Below are 19,333 nucleotides of genomic sequence, written 5' to 3'. Positions count from 1 at the left end.
TAAACCTTTCCAGATCCTGTTGCAGCAGCATAGCGTCAGTAGTGTCCTTAACTACCCTGCCAACCTTTGTATCGTCTGCAAACTTGGACATTAAGCTTGATATACCATCATCAATGTTATTTATAAATACAGAAAACAATAATGGACCCAACACTGAACCCTGAGGGACTCCACTAATAACATTAGTCCACAATGAGCAGTGTCCATTGATTACCACTCTCTGTCTTCTCCCTCTCAACCACCCCTTTATCCATAGCAGCAATTTGCCTCCAATGCCACACTGCTCCAATTTGTGCAGCAGTCTTCCATGTGCAACAGTATCAAAAGCCTTTCTAAGATCCAAGTATATAATATCCAAGTTATTCCCTGCATCCAGCTCTTTTGTGACTGCATCATAGTATCCAATCAAATTGGGCAGGCAAGACTTTCCCTTAACAAAACCATGCTGTGTCCGAGCTATAACTGAAGTCTTGTCTAGATGATCCTGCAGTGCTTCTTTAACCAGTGTCTCCATTAATTTTCCTGGAACAGAAGTTAAACTCACAGGTCTATAATTACTTGTGTCAGCCTTTGATCCTCCTTTGTGAATTGGGGTCACATTTGCACATCTCTAGTCTATGTGTACCTCCCCTGAGTCCAAGGAAGCTCTCATAATTATGGCTAAGGGTTTGCGTACTTCCTTTGCTGCCTCCTTTAATATAACTGGATAGATCCCATCCACCCCAGGTGCCTTTCTCTTTAAATTTATAGAAAAATTGTTCATATGGAATAGTATCAAAAACTTTACTAAAATCTAAGTATAAGATTTAAAAATTATTCTTTACATCCAATTCCTTTGTGATTACTTCAAAGTTGCAATTAAGATATCAAGAAATTTGCTGGCATGATCTCTCTCTCTTAACAAATCCATGATGTGATTGCCTCATAGCCCCACTCGTGTGGAGACTGGATGATATTGCATTACTTACTTTTGACATCATTATTTTTTCTGGAAAAGTATATGTGAGTTCAGTTCTCTGAGTAGTGCTGACGGATTGCCAGGACAGCTGATGGTGTTTAGTTAATGATATACAGGAATTTTGCTAGCAAGGATAAGAAGGTGATTATCCCACTGTACAAGGCAATGGGGGTAAGACCACTATAGTGTGCATGGTCCAGTTCCATGAAATTTTGGATTTTCTAAAGGTTTTCACAGTTTCTGGGAAAAAAGTAATTTTGAATGCAGGAACTGTTCAGCTTTCAGGTGAGTATATTTTTTCTAATTTTGACTCAGTGTTTGTAGAGTACTGGATGTTTTTCCCCTCTTCACTATCACTGCAATGAAGACAATGTTTGTTGCTGTTGTTATAGTATAGCGATTGCTGACATGGCAGCCATTGTTAATCACCGGTTTTGGTACTTGGTGAATACGGATACTAGTCAGTTTTAAGTTGATTATAGTTGTAATATATTATTATCTGTAGTATTACTCTGAACGATTGTGAATGGATTTTACTTTGTGAAAGTAGCAAAGATAACAATTATAGTGTATGTGATATACATAAGTGCTGCAACCCCCACTTTCTCGCCACAATACTTTAAACTACTGTAACTTCAGTTATACTTATCATAGGTAAACAAATGATATATCTTTTTGTCTCCTTGTAAGAAAATAAAGCACAATAGCTTCAGAGTGTCTCCAAAAATGAAAATAACCAGCTCTAAAAAAAATTACTTCTAACATGAAATCCACAGTTGCATTATAGAGACCACAAGGCAGACAATGCCTGTGAAAGCCATTGAGGAAGATAGCAAAGATTATTTAACCAGGCCCACATCTAGGTGGAGGCCCTGCAGGGAAATTCTCTCGCCCTACCAATGTTGATCTAAACATGAGCACACCTAAATTGACCTATAGTGCCCTGTCTGTGTGTGAATGGAACATTCTTGCATAAAGTGAATAAAAATGTTGAGTGCTAGGTGCATGTGTGAGTGTATGAGTATATGTGAGTTGGGTGAAAGTGTGTGTCTGTGTGAAAGGGTAAATTTGCAGAAAATGAGCCAATGAAAGAAATGATCACAAGAAAATATGCCAGTTGAAAGTATTGGTATAAATGCTACATGTGCAATTTTTAGGGCTGTTGTTGTTGGTTTGTTATTTGGAGTATTAACAACTAAGACCATATTGCTCCGAGGATATGCAGTGGTCATTCCCTGACCTTTCCACATCCTCCGTATTTGGTGGTCACAGGCTCGAACCCCGGTCTAATCAAGAAGCATGTGCTACGCACTGCTGCTCCTGCCCACCTGGCTACGGAGGCACCTACATGTGCAATTTTTAGGGCAAGCAAGCATTGGTGAATAATAATTGTGGGGGGGATTTGCATGGGTGGGATGCAAACCCCCACGTGTGGAAATCCTCATGGATGACTGATAATATGAGCGGATTTAACTTCCAAAAAAAAAAAAAAGTGTGTACTGTCTATATTCAGTGTACTATGATGAGTGGAATTGACTATGTGAGCAAATGAATAAGATGTCCTAATTAATTGTTATGAATGTGCACTCTTGACTATGTTATATATACACCAATGAGCCAAAACATTATGAACAGTGAGTCGTTATGCAAATCGAAGCTGTTATTGTTATTTGGTTTTTAGGAGCATTAGCAACTAAGGCCATATTGCTCCGGTGCGGTGGTCATTCCCTGACCTTTCCGCATGCTCCGTATTTGGTGGTGACAGGCTCGAACCCCGGTCTAATCAAGAAGCGTGTGCTACGCACTGCTGCTCCTTCCCACCTGGCTACGGAGGCGCACAAATCGAAGCAACTGCAGGTGAACTACATCATGTGCATGGGCCATGACATGGTATAAAAAAACCTGATACTGAACTCCGATAATCAGTGTTACCCTTGCTCTTCAGATGGGAAAGGCAGCGGATTTAATTGAGCTTGACAAAGGCTAAATTGTAATGGCTAGATGACTGGGTCAGAGCATATCCAAAATGGAACAGCTGGTGGGGTGCTCACGTTCAGCCATGGTTAGTACCTACCGAAAGTGGTCCGAGGAGGGAAAACCCACGAACCGCCAGCAAGGTGTTGGACATCCACGGCTCGTTGATGGTTGAGGTGAGCAAAGGCTCTCCCAGATGGTACGTGGCACAACTTGCCGGTAATTGGAATGCTGGTGATGGGAGTAATGTGTCACAACGCACAGTACATCAAACCCTGCTGAAAATGAGGCTGCATAGCTGCAAGCCACTCAGAGTGCACATCTAACCACAGTTCACCAGCGACAGCCCTACAATGGGCACGCAAACATCAAAACTGGACCTTGAGTGATTGGAAGGTCATCTGGTCCGCTGAATCACGTTTCCTGTTGCACCATGTGGACAGCCAGGTACATGTGCGTCATTTACCTGGGGAAGTGATGGTGCCTGGATGCACCGAGGGACGAAAAGAAGCCAGTGGCAGCTGTGTCATGCTTTGGGCGATGTTCTGCTGGGATACCCTGGGTCCAGTCATCCACGTGCCAGGCACTCTGATGTCTACTACCTGCCTAAACATCATTGCTGACCAGGTACACCCTTTCATGGCAACGGTCTTCCCCTCTGGCAGTGCAGTCTTTCAGCAGGATAATGTGCCATGCCACACCACCTGGATTGTTCAAGACTGGTTCGTGGAACATGAGGAAGACTTCCAGGTATTGCTCTGGTCTCCAAATTCCCCATCGATCCCATCGAGCATCTGTGGTGTGTTGGAACAGCAACTCCGATCTGCAGCATCTCAACCACAGACCTTACAGGAGTTAAAGGATCTGCCAGTTATGTGTTGGTACCAGATACCACAAGACACATTTAGAAATCTTGTAGCATCCATGCCTCACTGGGTACAAGCTGTTTTGGCTGAATGTGGAGGACCAACATCATATTAGGTAGGTGGTCATAATCTTTTGGCTCATCGGTGTGTATATATATGACATGTAAGAATAGATAAGTCTGATAAAGTTTGCATAGATGGAGGTGAGAATTACACAAAGTGCCAAGGACTAGAAGGGTAAGGAAAATAGAAAAAAGAAGTAATGTAGATTTGAAAAAGGCAAAAGAATGTTAATATCGTAAAAGTTATGATGAATTAAGAAAATTATGGGTTGAATTGCAAAGCCAATTTGGAGGTGAAGGAACTGTAAAGTAAAAATATTAATACCAAATAATTAAGCAAAATAAATTTTAAAAAATAATAAAATAAATAAAGACAAATAAAATGTGGTATAGCTGTCATCAGATATGGGCCAGAAAATTTAGTTATAAGTAAATAAGTTGAATACAGGGAGGGCAAAAATGCAAAATCTGATGTGAGCAGAAGTAAATATTGATACATGGTCAAGTAATTCATCAGGGGACTACACCTGACCATGTATCAGGAACTGTGTTTCTATACTTGTCCATAAGAGTAGAAGAAATGTGAAAATAAAGCCAAAAAGAAAAAAAATTAGCAATTCTTTTACAGTACGGCAAGGTAGTCCCAACGCAGTGTCAATGATATGAAAATTATTAAGGTAAAAATAAGGATAAGGCTAAAAAATATAATTAAGTGTTTTCAGAGTTGGAAAAAGGTTATGAAATATATGTAGATTTGTGAGTAAATATGGAAAAATACAATACCAAAACCAAAAGTATAATAAGAAAGCAAATGATACCTGGAGTTTTCAAGTAAAACATAGTGGAAGGAAGACAGCGGGAAAATAAAGCACACATATTTAGTAGAGTAGATGAATGTATCTAAAGCATAACTACATTAGTGACTTAGCTACAGGATAAAACAATTTATAGCAGCATAATGGACTTGATAGAGTGCTGTGAAGAAGTGGAAATAGATATGGAAATAGTGACCTCTATAGTCATATTTTGAACAAATAAGAGTATAGTGATACATAAGAGTAGCATTAGAAAAGAGAGAGTATATCAATAACATAGAAATGTGGTTGGAATAAAAGAACTTCACCAATATAAAGTCAAAAGATATACAAAAATAAAACAGTTCGTATATAAATAAAAAGTATTGAACATAGCCGTAATAAAATGAATAGAAAGTAGACCAAGTGATATGGCTACTATATACTTAGGCAAAAAAAAAGGATGTTGTATAAACCTAGTATATAAATCAAAATTATACAAATTAGGGGGTATAGCTTACAGATAAAAATTTTTAATATCCATGAAATGAGTAATTACATATGTAAAGAACAACATAAAATCCTGAGATGGAGAGGCCAGATTAAAACTTAAGAATTAAAACCTGTAGTCCAAGATGGAGTGAAACAAAACTGAAGTAATATCAGTAATCATTTCTGTAAAAATAAATCTATTGTTGATAGAGTGGCATAAATCCAAAGTTAGTTTCAAATGTGAATCCAAAAGTGAAAGGGTGTAGTATATGAATCCATAGGAAGTTTTTGATGAGGAAATTTAGTTTAAATCCAGTGATGAAAGAATAGAAAATAAATTTGAGGATGTACAGTTGTGCTCCCGTATCCGCTGATTCAGTTACCTGCAGTTAACCACGGGAAAAAAATGAAAAAACTTAACACGTACTAATCGCATGTCCAATACGATGCTTCCCTTTATTTTTTACGATGTCAATTTTAAATCGAATAGCTTCCCTTTATTTTTTTATAATGTCATGTATGGTTTGGTTATGGTTCATTAGAGATTTAACGGATGCACCGTTTTCAAACTTTTGAATAATTTCAAGTTTTTGTTTAATTTGAAAGCAAACTATTACATTTGCCCATCATTTTTGCGATTTCTAAACAGAAAAAAAATATATATATAAATAAATAAAAAATAGTTACTACAAAAAAAAAAAAAAAAAAATTCCTGACATAAATAACAAAACAAAATTTGTCCTTTTGCAGTGCGACAGAAAACAACAATCGACGCGATGCACTAAATCAAACTAAACATTTGGTCTCTTTTTTTTGTTGAGCAGTAAGTGTGAAACCAGCAGGCATTGCAAGATAATAGGTACACTAATCTCCCAACGATTACTTATAACGCTGGTTCTTGTCGCTTGCAAAATATCTGTTCATTCCTATTCTAGTTATTACTTGAATTTTATGATTTCTGGTTGATTTTTTTTTTTTTTTTTTTTCAATTTGGAGTCTTGAAGTGTCCCGGTTAATCCAATCCTGGTAAATCGAGAGTCTGCTGTACTTTATTATTACCGTATTTAATGTTGGTACGGTCTTACTGTGTGTTTAATTTATCATAGTGGCATAGTATTTAGAGTTAGGCGCCACCTGTAGTTTCTCACATCTGCGCCGTATGTACTCTGTGATGGAATGCAGAACTACTGCATAAGCCAGAAAAAAGTGTAGTGTCTGGTTTATGCAGTATTGTGTTATGTTCTGTTGTTGTGTCTCTGGCTACTTGATCGCAGGCCCCCTAGTGGAACCCTACATTGCCCACCACCACTGGAAGGTGAGCCAGGCTGCCTTGATACTCTGGCTGATCTCTGCCAGGGTCGCTTGAGCTTTCTGGACGGAGACAAAAAAAAAAAAAAAAAAAAAGGGAAGATAGTAGAAGTGGTGGAGTCAAAGTAGGCAAAAGGAGGAGGATGAGGAAAGAAGAGGTGGGAAGGAAGAAGTAGGAATCACCCCTGGTCTGGGAGCCCACTGAAGGCCAAGGAAAGGAAAATAGCTTGCAGAACAAGGGCTTTCTGCAAAGTTAGGTAGGTGCAACGGGAAGTGTCTGAGTTTGATATGTATCAGTTCAGTGCCGTCATTCCAACGCAAAATCTAAAGAAATGCATCCAGTTGACATTGATGGACAGTGTAATGTTGAGTCAGCTTGGTGTGACATAAGCACTGGAAAAGCAAAAATCAGGGTAGAAGTTTGATATAGGCCTAATGACTCTGATGAGTACAATGGACAATTGTGCAGAGAAATAGAGTGGGCCAGTAAATCAGAGTGTCTTAACTTCTTAGATATTGACTGAAACTTGTGATTGGTCACTAGCACATTAGCAAGACTTTTGTGGATTTATTGGATGATTGTTTTCTACAGCACCATGTTAGAGAGGCAAGCAGGAGTAACACTCTTGATCTGATTATCAGCAGTGATTATTCATGCATTAAGAATTTACAGATAAAGGAACCACTAGGTGGCAGTGATCACAGTGTACTGATGTAGGATTTACTTAAAGATGTAACTACCATCAGGGGTAAAGGGAAGGGTTTTTGCTGTTTGTAAAGGTGACTACAGTGGTCTCAGAGATATTTTAAATTCTATACAGTGGGATCAACTGATGATGCTACCAACAGCAAATTCTAAATGGGAAGCATTCAAGGAAGTAATCTTGGAAGCTACTAGGGTTTTTGTTCCAATTAAAAAATACTGTTCTACATTTATGCCCAAATGGATGTCAGATGAACTAATGAGACTCGTGGCATAGAAGAAAAATGCATGGGATGCATATAAATTATCAGGCAACACAGAAGCCTATGGTAGATATAAGCTAGTCTGTAATCAATTCACAAAGGAGGTTACGCAAGGGAAGGCAGATTATGAGAAATCTTTGGCAAATGAGGCAAAGAAAAACAGCAAAGATTTCTTTATTTATATAAACTCTAAAAGGAAGAGAATGAATCAGGCTGGTCCACTTGATATCAGTGATTTGACTGTAGATTCTCAGATAGCTGCCAAATTAAATGAGTATTTTGCATCTACATTCACACATTAGGAGTTATTCAAGGAGGAGAAGGCCAGATGTTTATCACACTACAACAGAGAGTTAAATGATTTTGTAATAACTGAGAGCAGAGTGGAGGAGAAATTGTTGAAGTTAAACATAAGAAAGGCACCTGGAGTGGATGGAATCTATTCAGTTATATTAAAGGAGGCAGCAAAGGAAGTAAGAAAACCCTTAGCCATAATTCTGAGAGCATCCTTGGACTTAGGAGAAGTTCCCACAGACGAGATGTGCAGGTGTATCTCCAATTCACAAAGGGGTATCAAAGGGTGACATGAGTAATTACAGACCTGTTAGTTTGACTTCTGTTCCAGAAAAATTAATGGAGGCACTGGTTAAAGAAGCACTGCAGGAACATCTACACAAGACTTCAGTTATAGTTCAGACACAGCATGGGTTTGTTAAGAGGAAGTCTTGTCTGACCAATTTGAGTGGATACTATGATGTGGTCACAAAGGAACTGGATGCAAAAAATAATTTTGATGATCATATACCTGGATTTCAGTGAAGCTTTTGATATTGTTGCACATGGAAGACTACTGTACAAATTGGAGCAGTGTGGCATTAAGGGCAAGTTGCTACAATGGATAAAAGGATGGTTGAGTGGGAGAAGACAGATTGGTAATCAGTGGATGATGCTCTTCGTGGACTAATGTTATTTGTGGAGTTCCCAAGGGGTCCGTATTGTGCCCATTGTTGTTTTCTGTATTTATCAATGATATTAATGAAGTTATATCAAGCTTAATGTCAGAGTTTTCAGATGATACAAAGGTTGGTAGGGTTTTTCATAACAGTAATGTTATTAATAACTGGGTTGTGTTACTCTCAGGGTAGTGGAGAATGAAATAGACCTGGGGGTAATTGTGCAGTCAGATATAAAGTTTACTGACAGTGGAGACATGCTGCCAGAGTAGGTAAAGGGTCTTGTTAATGATATACAGGAATTTTGCTGGCAGGGATAAGGAGGCGATTATCCCCTTGTATAAGGCAATTGCCAGGCCCTTGAGTACGGCATACAGGTCTGAAAGCCTCATTTTAGGAAGGATGTAGAGTTGCAGAATGAGTACAGAGAAGGGCAAAAAGACTGGTGAGGGGAAGAAAGGGGTGCCCCTATGCAAATTGCAATGTCTTGAGATGAGGCTCCTGTGAGGGTGATCTGATTGAGGTGTATAAGGTCTTCAATGGATTGAGCAGGCTCAATGCTGATGGGATCCTTACTCTTGCTCAGATTACAAACCTGAGAGGACATAAACTGAAATTGAGGAAAGACAGTTGTCAAATAGATGTGCGGAAATTTGCCTTTAGCCAGAGGGTAGTTGATTACTAGAATAATCTTCCATCTGTCGTTGTGGAAGTTGATAGCTTAAATAAATTCAAGGAAGAAGTGGACAAACTTTTGGAGCAAATGGATGGGTAAAATGGGAAGTGTTTTTTTTTTTTTTTTCTTATGCTGTATAAGTTTGCTTTCTTGCATCATATGCCTCTACTAATGCTAATATTCAATAATACTCATGACATCAACTTATGTGATTTGTGCAAAAACAGTATATGATAGAAAAAACGAATAGCATTTCTGAAATCAGCATGAAAAACTGAGTTAAAAATATCTATTAGTTTACAAACATTGAAATCCATACAGAGTGGTGTAATAAATAGCCACCAGGAAATCTGCAATATAAAATTAATTAAACCTAATTATTTATTTTGGCTTTAAAATGAACAATTTTTTAATTTAATTGGTCATTCTCTCAACTCAAAATGGCTATTTAAGGTGTTGTATACATAATTCTGCCTCATTTTTATACATACAAAGAATAAAAGGTAGTAACACCAACTTAGCATTATTTTTTGCATGTGTTGTAATGGCTGAGTGGATAACCTATATGTGTATGTTGTTTTTAGGGATAGGATTGTTTAAATCCAGCTATACAAAATTTTTTCCCCTCATTCTTTCAACAAAATAAAATTGATGATGTGACTATAAACATTAAAATTTAAGCATTTTAAAGATATCTTCTAATATATTAATTCTCAGATAATGCAAAGAATTCTAAAGCTCCTTTTGTATGAGATTAGCATTATTATCTTAGCTAAGTAATAATACTGATTTTAAGGAAAAAGAGAATGATGGAAGTGAAGAACATTAGAATAACCTTCAACACCCCAATAGGCAAATAAAAAAATGTGCAAAATGTTTTAATGGGTTTGACTATTGTCAGCTAACTGTTTATATCAAACTGTATATCAAGTAGGGCTTAGAATACCGGGATCCCGGCCATTTTTTTTCGGTATTGATACAAAAAATACCGGTTTTTTGGTACTAATTTTTTTAAAAATAATTGTTTATAATTTAATCACATAAAGGTTATAAAATCACCTTTATCTGATTATGACATCATTATCTCTACTAGCAAATGTTCGATAAATCATCGATAGGACACCATGTAACATTGCAACCTGTCGACAATTCTCGGACAACTTCATGTCTGACAGTATCGTAACTCCCAAGTCCTGTTACTCCACTACTGACTTTAGTTCAACTCCACCAAGTGTATAAGTTATTTTGGGATTAAAGCATAGCTGCCACTTTTCTGACCATCCCGGAAGTCTATCTAGGTAACTCTGAAGAAGCTCTGCTTGGTGGCGATCATTAACTATCTACTGATCTTTACATCATCTGCAAGTTTAGACCTCATGCCCTCCATCCCTTCATAGATGTCATTTAAGATAATGAAAAACAACAGTGGTCCCAATACTGATCCTTGGGGAACCCCACTACTTACATTACCCCAATTTGAGGAATAACCATATATCTCAATGCTCTGCCTGGTGCCCTCAAGCCATCGTGCTATCCATCTAAGGATTTTCTCTATGATTCCAGCCTGCTCCAACTTATAAAGTAACCACTCATGTGGGACTGAGTCAAATGCTTTGCTGAAATCCAAATAAACAATGTCAACATTATTCCCTAAATCCAGCTCACGAGTGACCTGTTAAAATGGCTAACCAGATTTGTTAAACATGATTTTCCCTTTATCCTACAGAATTCCATTTCCATCTAAATGATCTTGAATTCCACCCTTGATCATTGCATCCATGATTTTCCCTACTACTGAATTGAATTTGAAGTTAGACTGGCCGGTCGGTAATTTCCCGTTACACTCCTAGAACTGCCTTTATGTTCCAATTTACACCAATCCAACGGAATCTCTCCTGTCCAGTGATGCTCTCATAACTAGGCTTAATGGTTCAATGCACTCACTTGCCACCTCCTTTAAGATTATAGGGTATATGCCATCAACCACAGGAGCCTTACTCACCTGTAGGCACAAAAGTTTTCTCATTAAATAATCATTTGAAATTTCAACATCATTAATTAAATTTTTTTCAACTTCACTTCCATAATATCTCATTGACACAAAGGGTTTTTTTTATGTAAATATCGATGCAAAGTAACTGTTGAGTTCATCTGCAACTTCAGTTATGGTATCTAATACTATCCCACACCCATTACATAAGGGTCCAATCTGATTTGTCCTTCTGTTCTTTGCATTTATATATGTGAAGAATTCCTTAAATGCACTCTTTGCTCTCTTTTTATTCCTTACCTCCACTCTTTGCTCTCTCCCGGACTCAGTAAAGATACTATAGGGAAAATTATACTTCGCTTAATAAAACTTCTTTCTCCTTCAGAAAATGATGAACATAATTCAACCATGGAAGACCAACATTGAACAGAACATCAGTGTTCAGCAAATTCTTTCCAAAATAAGAAATTGCCTGACTCCAATGAGATTTTAAAAGATGAACTTGAGTCGAAAATTAATGAAATACTTTTAACTATTTTTGCTTAAAAAGTTCGAAGCCTAGAAAATATGGACTGAGATCATCTTCGATTATCTCTGTACAATAGTACCAGAATAGAATCTGAAAGAGCATTTTCTACCACTAATCAAATACTGCATGTATCAAAATTAGATCATTTTAAATGATCATACTATTGATTGCTTATGTTTCTTAAGAGCTCACTTTATTCGGACAGATAGTGTGGATGCTTAAACATAACTAAACTTTGCAGTAACAATATGTATTTTTTTGCTTTTAGAATAACTGTATTTTAATGATTTTTTTCAGAATATTTATTATTGCAATAAAAGTTTATTTAAAACATGAATTCAAGTAATTACAGTACTTGTTTTTTTCCTTACTTTATTGCATCTAATTGTCATCAAAATTTATTGAGAAAAGCGTTTGTTTTTGGAATACTGGTATCCTGATTTCATAGATTAAAAATACTGAAATACCGATATTAAGATTTTAACCGGTATTGTAAGCCCTAATATCAAGTATTTAAATATAAAGGCAGAACCATTTTTGGCAGGCATTTGATCTAGTTAAAACAAAAGTTTTGCAGCTTTCACATACTGATCCTTATGACTTTTTTCTGCTGGAACAGTATTCCAGAAGTTAAAAAGAAAAATCACATATTTAAATTTTAAAAAATATATATTTCTTTTAAAATAAAAATTAATTATTATTACTAAATGCTGTTGGCACCTTGATTTTCTAAAAAAATTTCCTGGTGGAAGACACCCCTCCCCCATGGCTCTTTGCTGGGGAAGAGGTCTTCCTAAAGTGTTCCAAAAGTTTATATTTCACAAAAAAAACAAAAAAAAAAAAAAAACAAACACCCTGCCGATTCTACCGTAATTGCTATTCATAGTTTATAGAAGAACATGATATGTGTAAACTCTCAGTTTACACTTCATTCAAGAAAATATCATATTCCTAACAAGCATAATCAACAGATCTTAGGTCATTACATATACTAGTGACTTTCAATATTTTACATTCATGCTGTGAAGTTCCTGAAATATTTCTAAATTCAACAATTTTTGTCATCTTTTCTTCCAAAAACTGATCTGGGAACTTGGTATTGTTACTTTTCTAAAATATGGTAACAATAAAACTTAAATTTCTGCAATGCTTATCAAAAGTATCTTAAACATCTAATACTATACCTTAAGTAATGAATTAAGTTTCTGCTCCAGGAAAGCAATTTTGTCATCTTTTTGCTTTATCAGCTCTAAAAGGTGTCTATTTTCTTCTTGAGCTCTCTCCAAAAGCTGGTAAAAAAGAAAAAAAACTTTAACATAAATGTATATCCACCTTTCCCAAGGCTATTTAGGCATTTGAGATTCTTCATCATAGAAATAGTATATGCTATGCAAATATATATATGTTTTTTGTTCCATTACACACGCCATCACTTTTTTAATTGTAAATGGTATTCAATTCTAAAAACATATGGCTGCTTGGAAGTGCTTAAATATTTATAATATGCATTAATGATATTAAGAGTAGGAGACCGGTGGAATTACTTAACAAGTACAGGTCACTGTAGAAAAAAAGCCGTGAATTAGGGTTGAATTTGAAAAGTGTCTGCAATTCTGCCCAGACACGATAGGAGGGAGTATATAATGAGAGCCCTGTCGATCAATTCGGTCCTGGAAAGATTGTGCAAGGCTCAAGGGGTAGAATTTTTTTCAGCCTGGTCTGTACTTGTTAACAGGAAAGACTGCTTCTACAGGAATGGGATATACTTAAATAGAAAGGGTGCAAGAATGCACCCTTTTTGCTTATGCTATCGAGGCACTGTTAGATGGGTCGGAAAACTGCGAGATTGGGGGGGGGATACAAGGACTAATAGATTAACAGTAGCCACTGGCAGAGGTGAAAGTGATTCTTGCACTGCTTCTATTGGAATGAGCCACAGCCTGGAAAATAAGATGCAGGATATTTCAGAGACTGCTGGGAATCATTGGGGTACAAGTAAACACATGGGTTGTGTTAGGGTAGCTAAGAAAAAGAACAGGTGCATGTACACCAATGCTAGGAGTTTAGTAAATAAATTTGATGAATTTGAGGTATTGCTCAAAACATCAAAGGCAGATATTGTTGGGATATCAGAGACGTGGTGTCACACAGATATAAGGAATGCAGAACTGGAATTTGGGGAATACAATGTCTACAGAAAGGATAGACAGGATAGGAAGGAAGGAGGGAGGGGTTATGCTATTAGTTAAGAAATACATAAAATCCAAGGAAGTGAAGCCATTCGACATTGCTGGACAGTGCAGTGTCGAATCAGTTTGGTGTGACATAAGCATTGGGAGATCAAAATTGAGAGTAGGAGTGTGCTATAGGCCTAATGACTCTGATGAGTATAATAAGAAACTGTACAGGGAAATAGAGTGGGCCAGTAAATCAGAGAGTCTTAATAATGGGGGATTTTAATTTCCCAGATATTGACTGGAATTTGGGGGGGTGGTCACTCACACACTAGCAAGGCTTTTGTGGATTTATTGGATCATTGTTTTCTACATCAGCATGTTCGGGAGGCAACTAGAGGGAGTAATACTCTTGATTTGATTATCAGTAGTGATTCTGTATGCATTAAGAATCTGCAGATAAATGAACCACTAGGTGGCAGTGATCACAGTGTGCTGAAGTGGGATTTACTCAAAGAGGTAACTACCATTAGGGGTAAGGGGAAGGGTTATTGCTTTCGTAAAGGCGACTACGATGGACTGAGACAGTATTTAAATTCTATACAGTGGGACCAACTGATGATGTTACCAACAGCAAATTCAAAATGGGAAACATTTAAAGAACTTATCTTGGAAGCTACTAGGCTTTACATACCAACTAAGAAATATTGTTCAAGGTTTAGGGCTAAGTGGATGTCAGATGAACTAATGAGACATACGGCAGAGAAGAAAAATGCATGGGATACATACAAATTAACACGTGACACAGAAGCCTATGACAGATACAAGTTGATCTGTAACCAAGTTACAAAGGAGGTGAGGCAGGCGAAGGCAGATTATGAGAAATCTTTGGCAAGGGATGCAAAAAAAAAAACAGCAAAGAGTTCTTTACTTATGTAAACTCTAGAAGGAAGAGGATGAATCAGATTGGTCCACTTGATATCAATCATCAACAGTTGTGTTGATGAGGTAGCTAACAAACTAAATGAATATTTTGCATCGACATTCACACATGAGGAGTTATTCAGCGAGGGGAATGCCAGAGGTGTATTCAACTCTGGCAGTAAGCTAGAGAATCTTGTAATAACTGAGAGTAAAGTGGAGGAGAAATTGTTGAAGATAAATACAAGAAAGGCACCTGGGGTGGATGGGATCTATCCAGTTATATTAAAGGAGGCAGCAAAGGAAGTAAGCAAAACCCTTAGCCATAATTATGAGAGCTTCCTTGGACTCAGGGGAAGTACCCATGGACTGGAGATGTGCAAATGTGACCACAATTCACAAAGGAGGATCAAAGGGCGACACAAGTAATTATAGACCTGTTAGTTTAACTTCTGTTCCAGGAAAATTAATGGAGGCATTGGTTAAAGAAGCACTGCAGGATCATCTAGACAAGACTTCAGTTATAGCTCAGACACAGCATGGTTTTGTTAAGGGGAAGTCTTGCCTGACCAATTTGATTGGATACTATGATGCAGTCACAAAAGAACTGGATGCAGGGAATAACTTGGATATTATATACTTGGATCTTAGAAAGGCTTTTGATACTGTTGCACATGGAAGACTGCTGCACAAATTGGAGCAGTGTGGCATTGGAGGCAAATTGCTGCTATGGATAAAGGGGTGGTTGAGAGGGAGAAGACAGAGAGTGGTAATCAATGGACACTGCTCATCGTGGACTAATGTTATTAGTGGAGTCCCTCAGGGTTCAGCATTGGGTCCATTATTGTTTTCTGTATTTATAAATGATATTGATGATGGTATATCAAGCTTAATGTCCAAGTTTGCAGATGATACGAAGGTTGGCAGGGTTGTCAAGGACACTACGCTACTGCAACAGGATCTGGAAATGTTGAGCAGATGGGCTGAGAGGTGGCAAATGAAGTTTAACATTGACAAATGTAAAGTACTACATATGGGAAACAGCAACCCCAGAGCAACGTATCAATTCTGTGGTACTACACTGGCAATGGTAGAGAATGAAAGGGACCTGGGGGTGGTTGTGCAGGCAGATATGAAGTTTTCTGAGCAGTGCAGATGGGCTGCAAGAGTAGCTCATGGTGTATTGTCGATGATATATAGGAATTTTTCTAGCAGGGATAAGGAGGTGATTATTCCCTTGTATAAGGCAATTGTCACACCACACCTTGAGTACTGTATACAGGTCTAGAGGCCTCATTTCAAAAAGGATGTAGAGCTGCTGGAACGAGTACAGAGAAGGGCAACAAGATTAGTGAATGGAACAAAGGGTTGCTCTTACGAAGAAAGGCTTAAGTTTTGCAAATTACAGTGTCTGGAGACTAGGCACCAGCGAGGTGATCTGATAGAGGTGTATAAGGCCTTGAATGGTTTGAGCATGCTCAATGCTGATGGGATTCTTCCTCTTGCTCAGAATAATCACCTGATAGAGCATAAATTGAAATTGAGGAAAGACATGTAGGATAGATGTGCGGAAATATGCCTTTAGCCAGCGGGTGGTTGGTTGGTGGAACAGACTTCCATCCCTTGTTGTGGAAGTTGACAGCCTAAATAAATTTAAGGCTCAGCTGGACAGGTATTTCAAACGAATGGAGGGGTGAAGTGGAAGGGTTTTTTTTTTTTTTTTTTTTTTTTGGCTGATGCTGCACAAGCTTGCTTTCTTGCATCATATGCCTCTACTAATGCTAAAACAATACATATTTTAGGAAATACAGAACTGCATTTGTATTTACTTGTGAATTTATTACTTATTAACTAGCTGGTTTATATCTGTTCAACACTTTAGACAAAAAATTTAATCACCACTTTAAGCAATAATACAATAGCTCTGTCTCACACAGGCTGCACTACTTTTGAAACTATAATACACAGAGAAGAAAGAAGAGTTCTCAGCAAATGTTTTTTTTAACTAAATAGCTCTGTCTCACACAGGCTGCACTACTTTTGAAACTATAATACACACACCAGGAGTGCACAACACAGAGAAGAAAGAAGAGTTCTCAGCAAATATTTTTTAACTAAACTAAGTTTAAATGTTATAAGAGAACAAGGATTTCAAGTTGAAAAGGATAATTAAATGTAGCTCTATTATAAAGGAATGAAACACTTCATTTTTGAAACTTTCAAAAATGAAATGAAAAAATTAAAAGATATATTTTTTATAAAACTAAAGAAGCATTAATCAAGAAAAAGGTAGAACAAGCTTGATTCAAGGATTTTTTGGCAAGACGCTTAGGTTCATTCCATGTCAAGTGGCCTAGGGATTCCTGCTCGAACATCTTCAATTTTGTTGAAACTTGGTGTGGAGGTTTAAACAGGTTTCCAAAGAAGCTGTGCAAAAACTCAGTTCAAAATATGGTGTATGCTTGAGGCACCAGCATCTTTTTTGTGGAGGTCACATGCGTTATGCAGAATATATCACAAAACATTTTCACAGTTTTAAGTGTTACTGTTGCACAATGGTGAGAGGCAGTGCTCTGAAACTTGCTATACCTAGTAAACTTGGCAGAGAAAGAATGCAAAACTTTTGTTGTCTGGGCTCAAAAACCTTCACATTTTTTACAATACGGTCTAAAACTGGCACCAAAAATTTGCCACGACAAATTTAAGAAAGACTTTTAAAAGTCATAACTTTGAAATAAAAACCTTTGGTACCTTCTTCTTTGGACATTCCACTTACCAACTGCATGAATTCAGCCTAATTAAATATCAGCTATTATACTTGTTTTCTGGCTGAGATATTTTCCTTCAAAGATTGACTCAAAATTTGAAAGTCAAATTTGACCTATTTTAAGGGGCAAATATCTTAATGTGGGACACCTTCAATTCTCTTGTTTTTGCCACCACTGGAAACAGCAGAGTTTCAGCTACAAGGATCATGGTTTATCTGTTTTGTGTCTTTGCATTTAAGGACTTAAAATTAAGCCTAATCATCAAATAGTTTTATGTGCCATATTGTTATTTTGTGAGATCTTTTTTGTTGCAGAACACTTCCTTAATCCTGCCTAATGTTTAGAATAATTTAGAAATAGAGTATATTCTAGAGTTCTGGAATATTCTAGCAAAATACCCAAAAATTATGGAATATTCTATAATTCCAAAAAAAAACAAAAAAAAACTGATGAACATTCTAGAAACATACAAAAAAAGTATAAATGGCTCTTATTTGAACCATGCTGTTATTAATGTGTTTTATCTTCATGATGAACAGTTTGTTTATTTTGTTTCTCTATTTTTTATTGTTTGACTCATGCACCATCAGTGATATGGATAATTCTAAATGTCATGTGCTATCCTATACAAAACTGGGTTAAAATTATTTAAAGAATTTGAATTTGAAGAACAACAGCTCATAGATCGACATCGTGGATTTAAACTAGGTGAACAAGACAATGTCTACATCATGAAGCTTTGCTTTTGACAAAATTTGAATTTTTTTCAGCGTTCATGTTGCAATCCTTTCTAGAAGAAAAATCATATGGCGAAAAAAAGTTTACAACCAATTGATTTGTCAATGACAGACTACCTGAAAGACCCAACAAAGGTAGACATCAAAAGAAGTGCATCGAGTTGATATAGATGAACAGTGCACTGTTGAGTCAGTTTGGTGTGACATAAGCACTGTGAAAGCAAAAATAAGAGTAGGAGTGAGTTATAGGCCTAATGACTCGAATGAGTACAAAGAACAATTGTACAGAGAAATAGTGGGCTAGTAAATCAGAATGTCTTATAATGGGTGATTTTAATTTCCCATATATTGACTGGAACTTGTGAGTTGGTCACTCACACACTAGTAAGACTTTTGTGGATTTATTGGATGATTGTTTTCTGCAGTAGCATTTTCGAGATGCAACCAGAGAGGGTAATACTCTTGATCTGGTTATCAGCAGTGATCATTCCTGTATTAAGAATTTGCAGATAAAGGAACCACTAGGTGGCAGTGATCACAGTGTACTGATGTGTGGGATTTACTTAAAGGTGTAATTACCATCAGGGGTAAAGGAAAGGGTTTTTGCTTCCGTAAAGGTGAGTACAGTGGTCTCAGACAGTTTTTAAATTCTGTACAGTGGGATAAACTGACGATGTTACCAACAGTAAATTCTAAGTGGGAAGCATTCAAGGAATTAATCGTGGATGCTACTAAAAGTTTCATACCTATTAAGAAATATTGTTCAAGGTTTAGGTCTAAATGGTTATCAAATGAACTAAAGAGACTTGTGACAAAGAAGAAAAATGCATGGGATGCATATAAATTATCAAGCGACTCAGAAGCCTATGGCAGATATAAGATAGTCTGTAATCAGGTCACAAAGGAGGTTAGGCAGGCGAAGGCTGATTACGAGAAATCTTTGGAAAAAGATGCTGAGAAAAACAGCAAGGATTTCTTTACTTATATAAACTCTAAAAGGAATGGGATGAATCTAATTGGTCCGTTTGATATCGATGGTTCGACTGTTGATGATCCTGCTCAGATAGCAAACAAACTGAATGAGTATTTTGCATCTACATTCACACATGAGGAGTTATTAAGGTTTGAAAATGGCAGAAGGTTATCAAATTGTAGCAGGGTGCTT

General features: G+C 37.0%; 1 protein-coding gene across 1 annotated transcript in view; it reads right to left on the bottom strand.

Annotated features, from left to right (window-relative positions):
- LOC150088174 (uncharacterized) overlaps positions 1 to 19,333 on the bottom strand; it is a 137,168-nt gene that overhangs the window by 3,146 nt on the left and 114,689 nt on the right. Inside the window, exon 5 of the mRNA XM_090370601.1 lies at positions 12,753 to 12,857. Coding sequence (XP_090226727.1) covers positions 12,753 to 12,857 — 105 coding nt within the window. The remainder of the gene's footprint in view (positions 1 to 12,752; positions 12,858 to 19,333) is intronic.

The sequence above is a fragment of the Mastigoproctus giganteus genome, chromosome 3 (genome assembly GCF_048544385.1).
Source record: "Mastigoproctus giganteus isolate SK-2022 chromosome 3, ASM4854438v1, whole genome shotgun sequence".
Taxonomy (NCBI): Eukaryota; Metazoa; Arthropoda; class Arachnida; order Uropygi; family Thelyphonidae; genus Mastigoproctus; species Mastigoproctus giganteus.
Note: the sequence above shows the minus strand (reverse complement) of the source record. Positions and strands in the feature narration are given on the sequence as shown.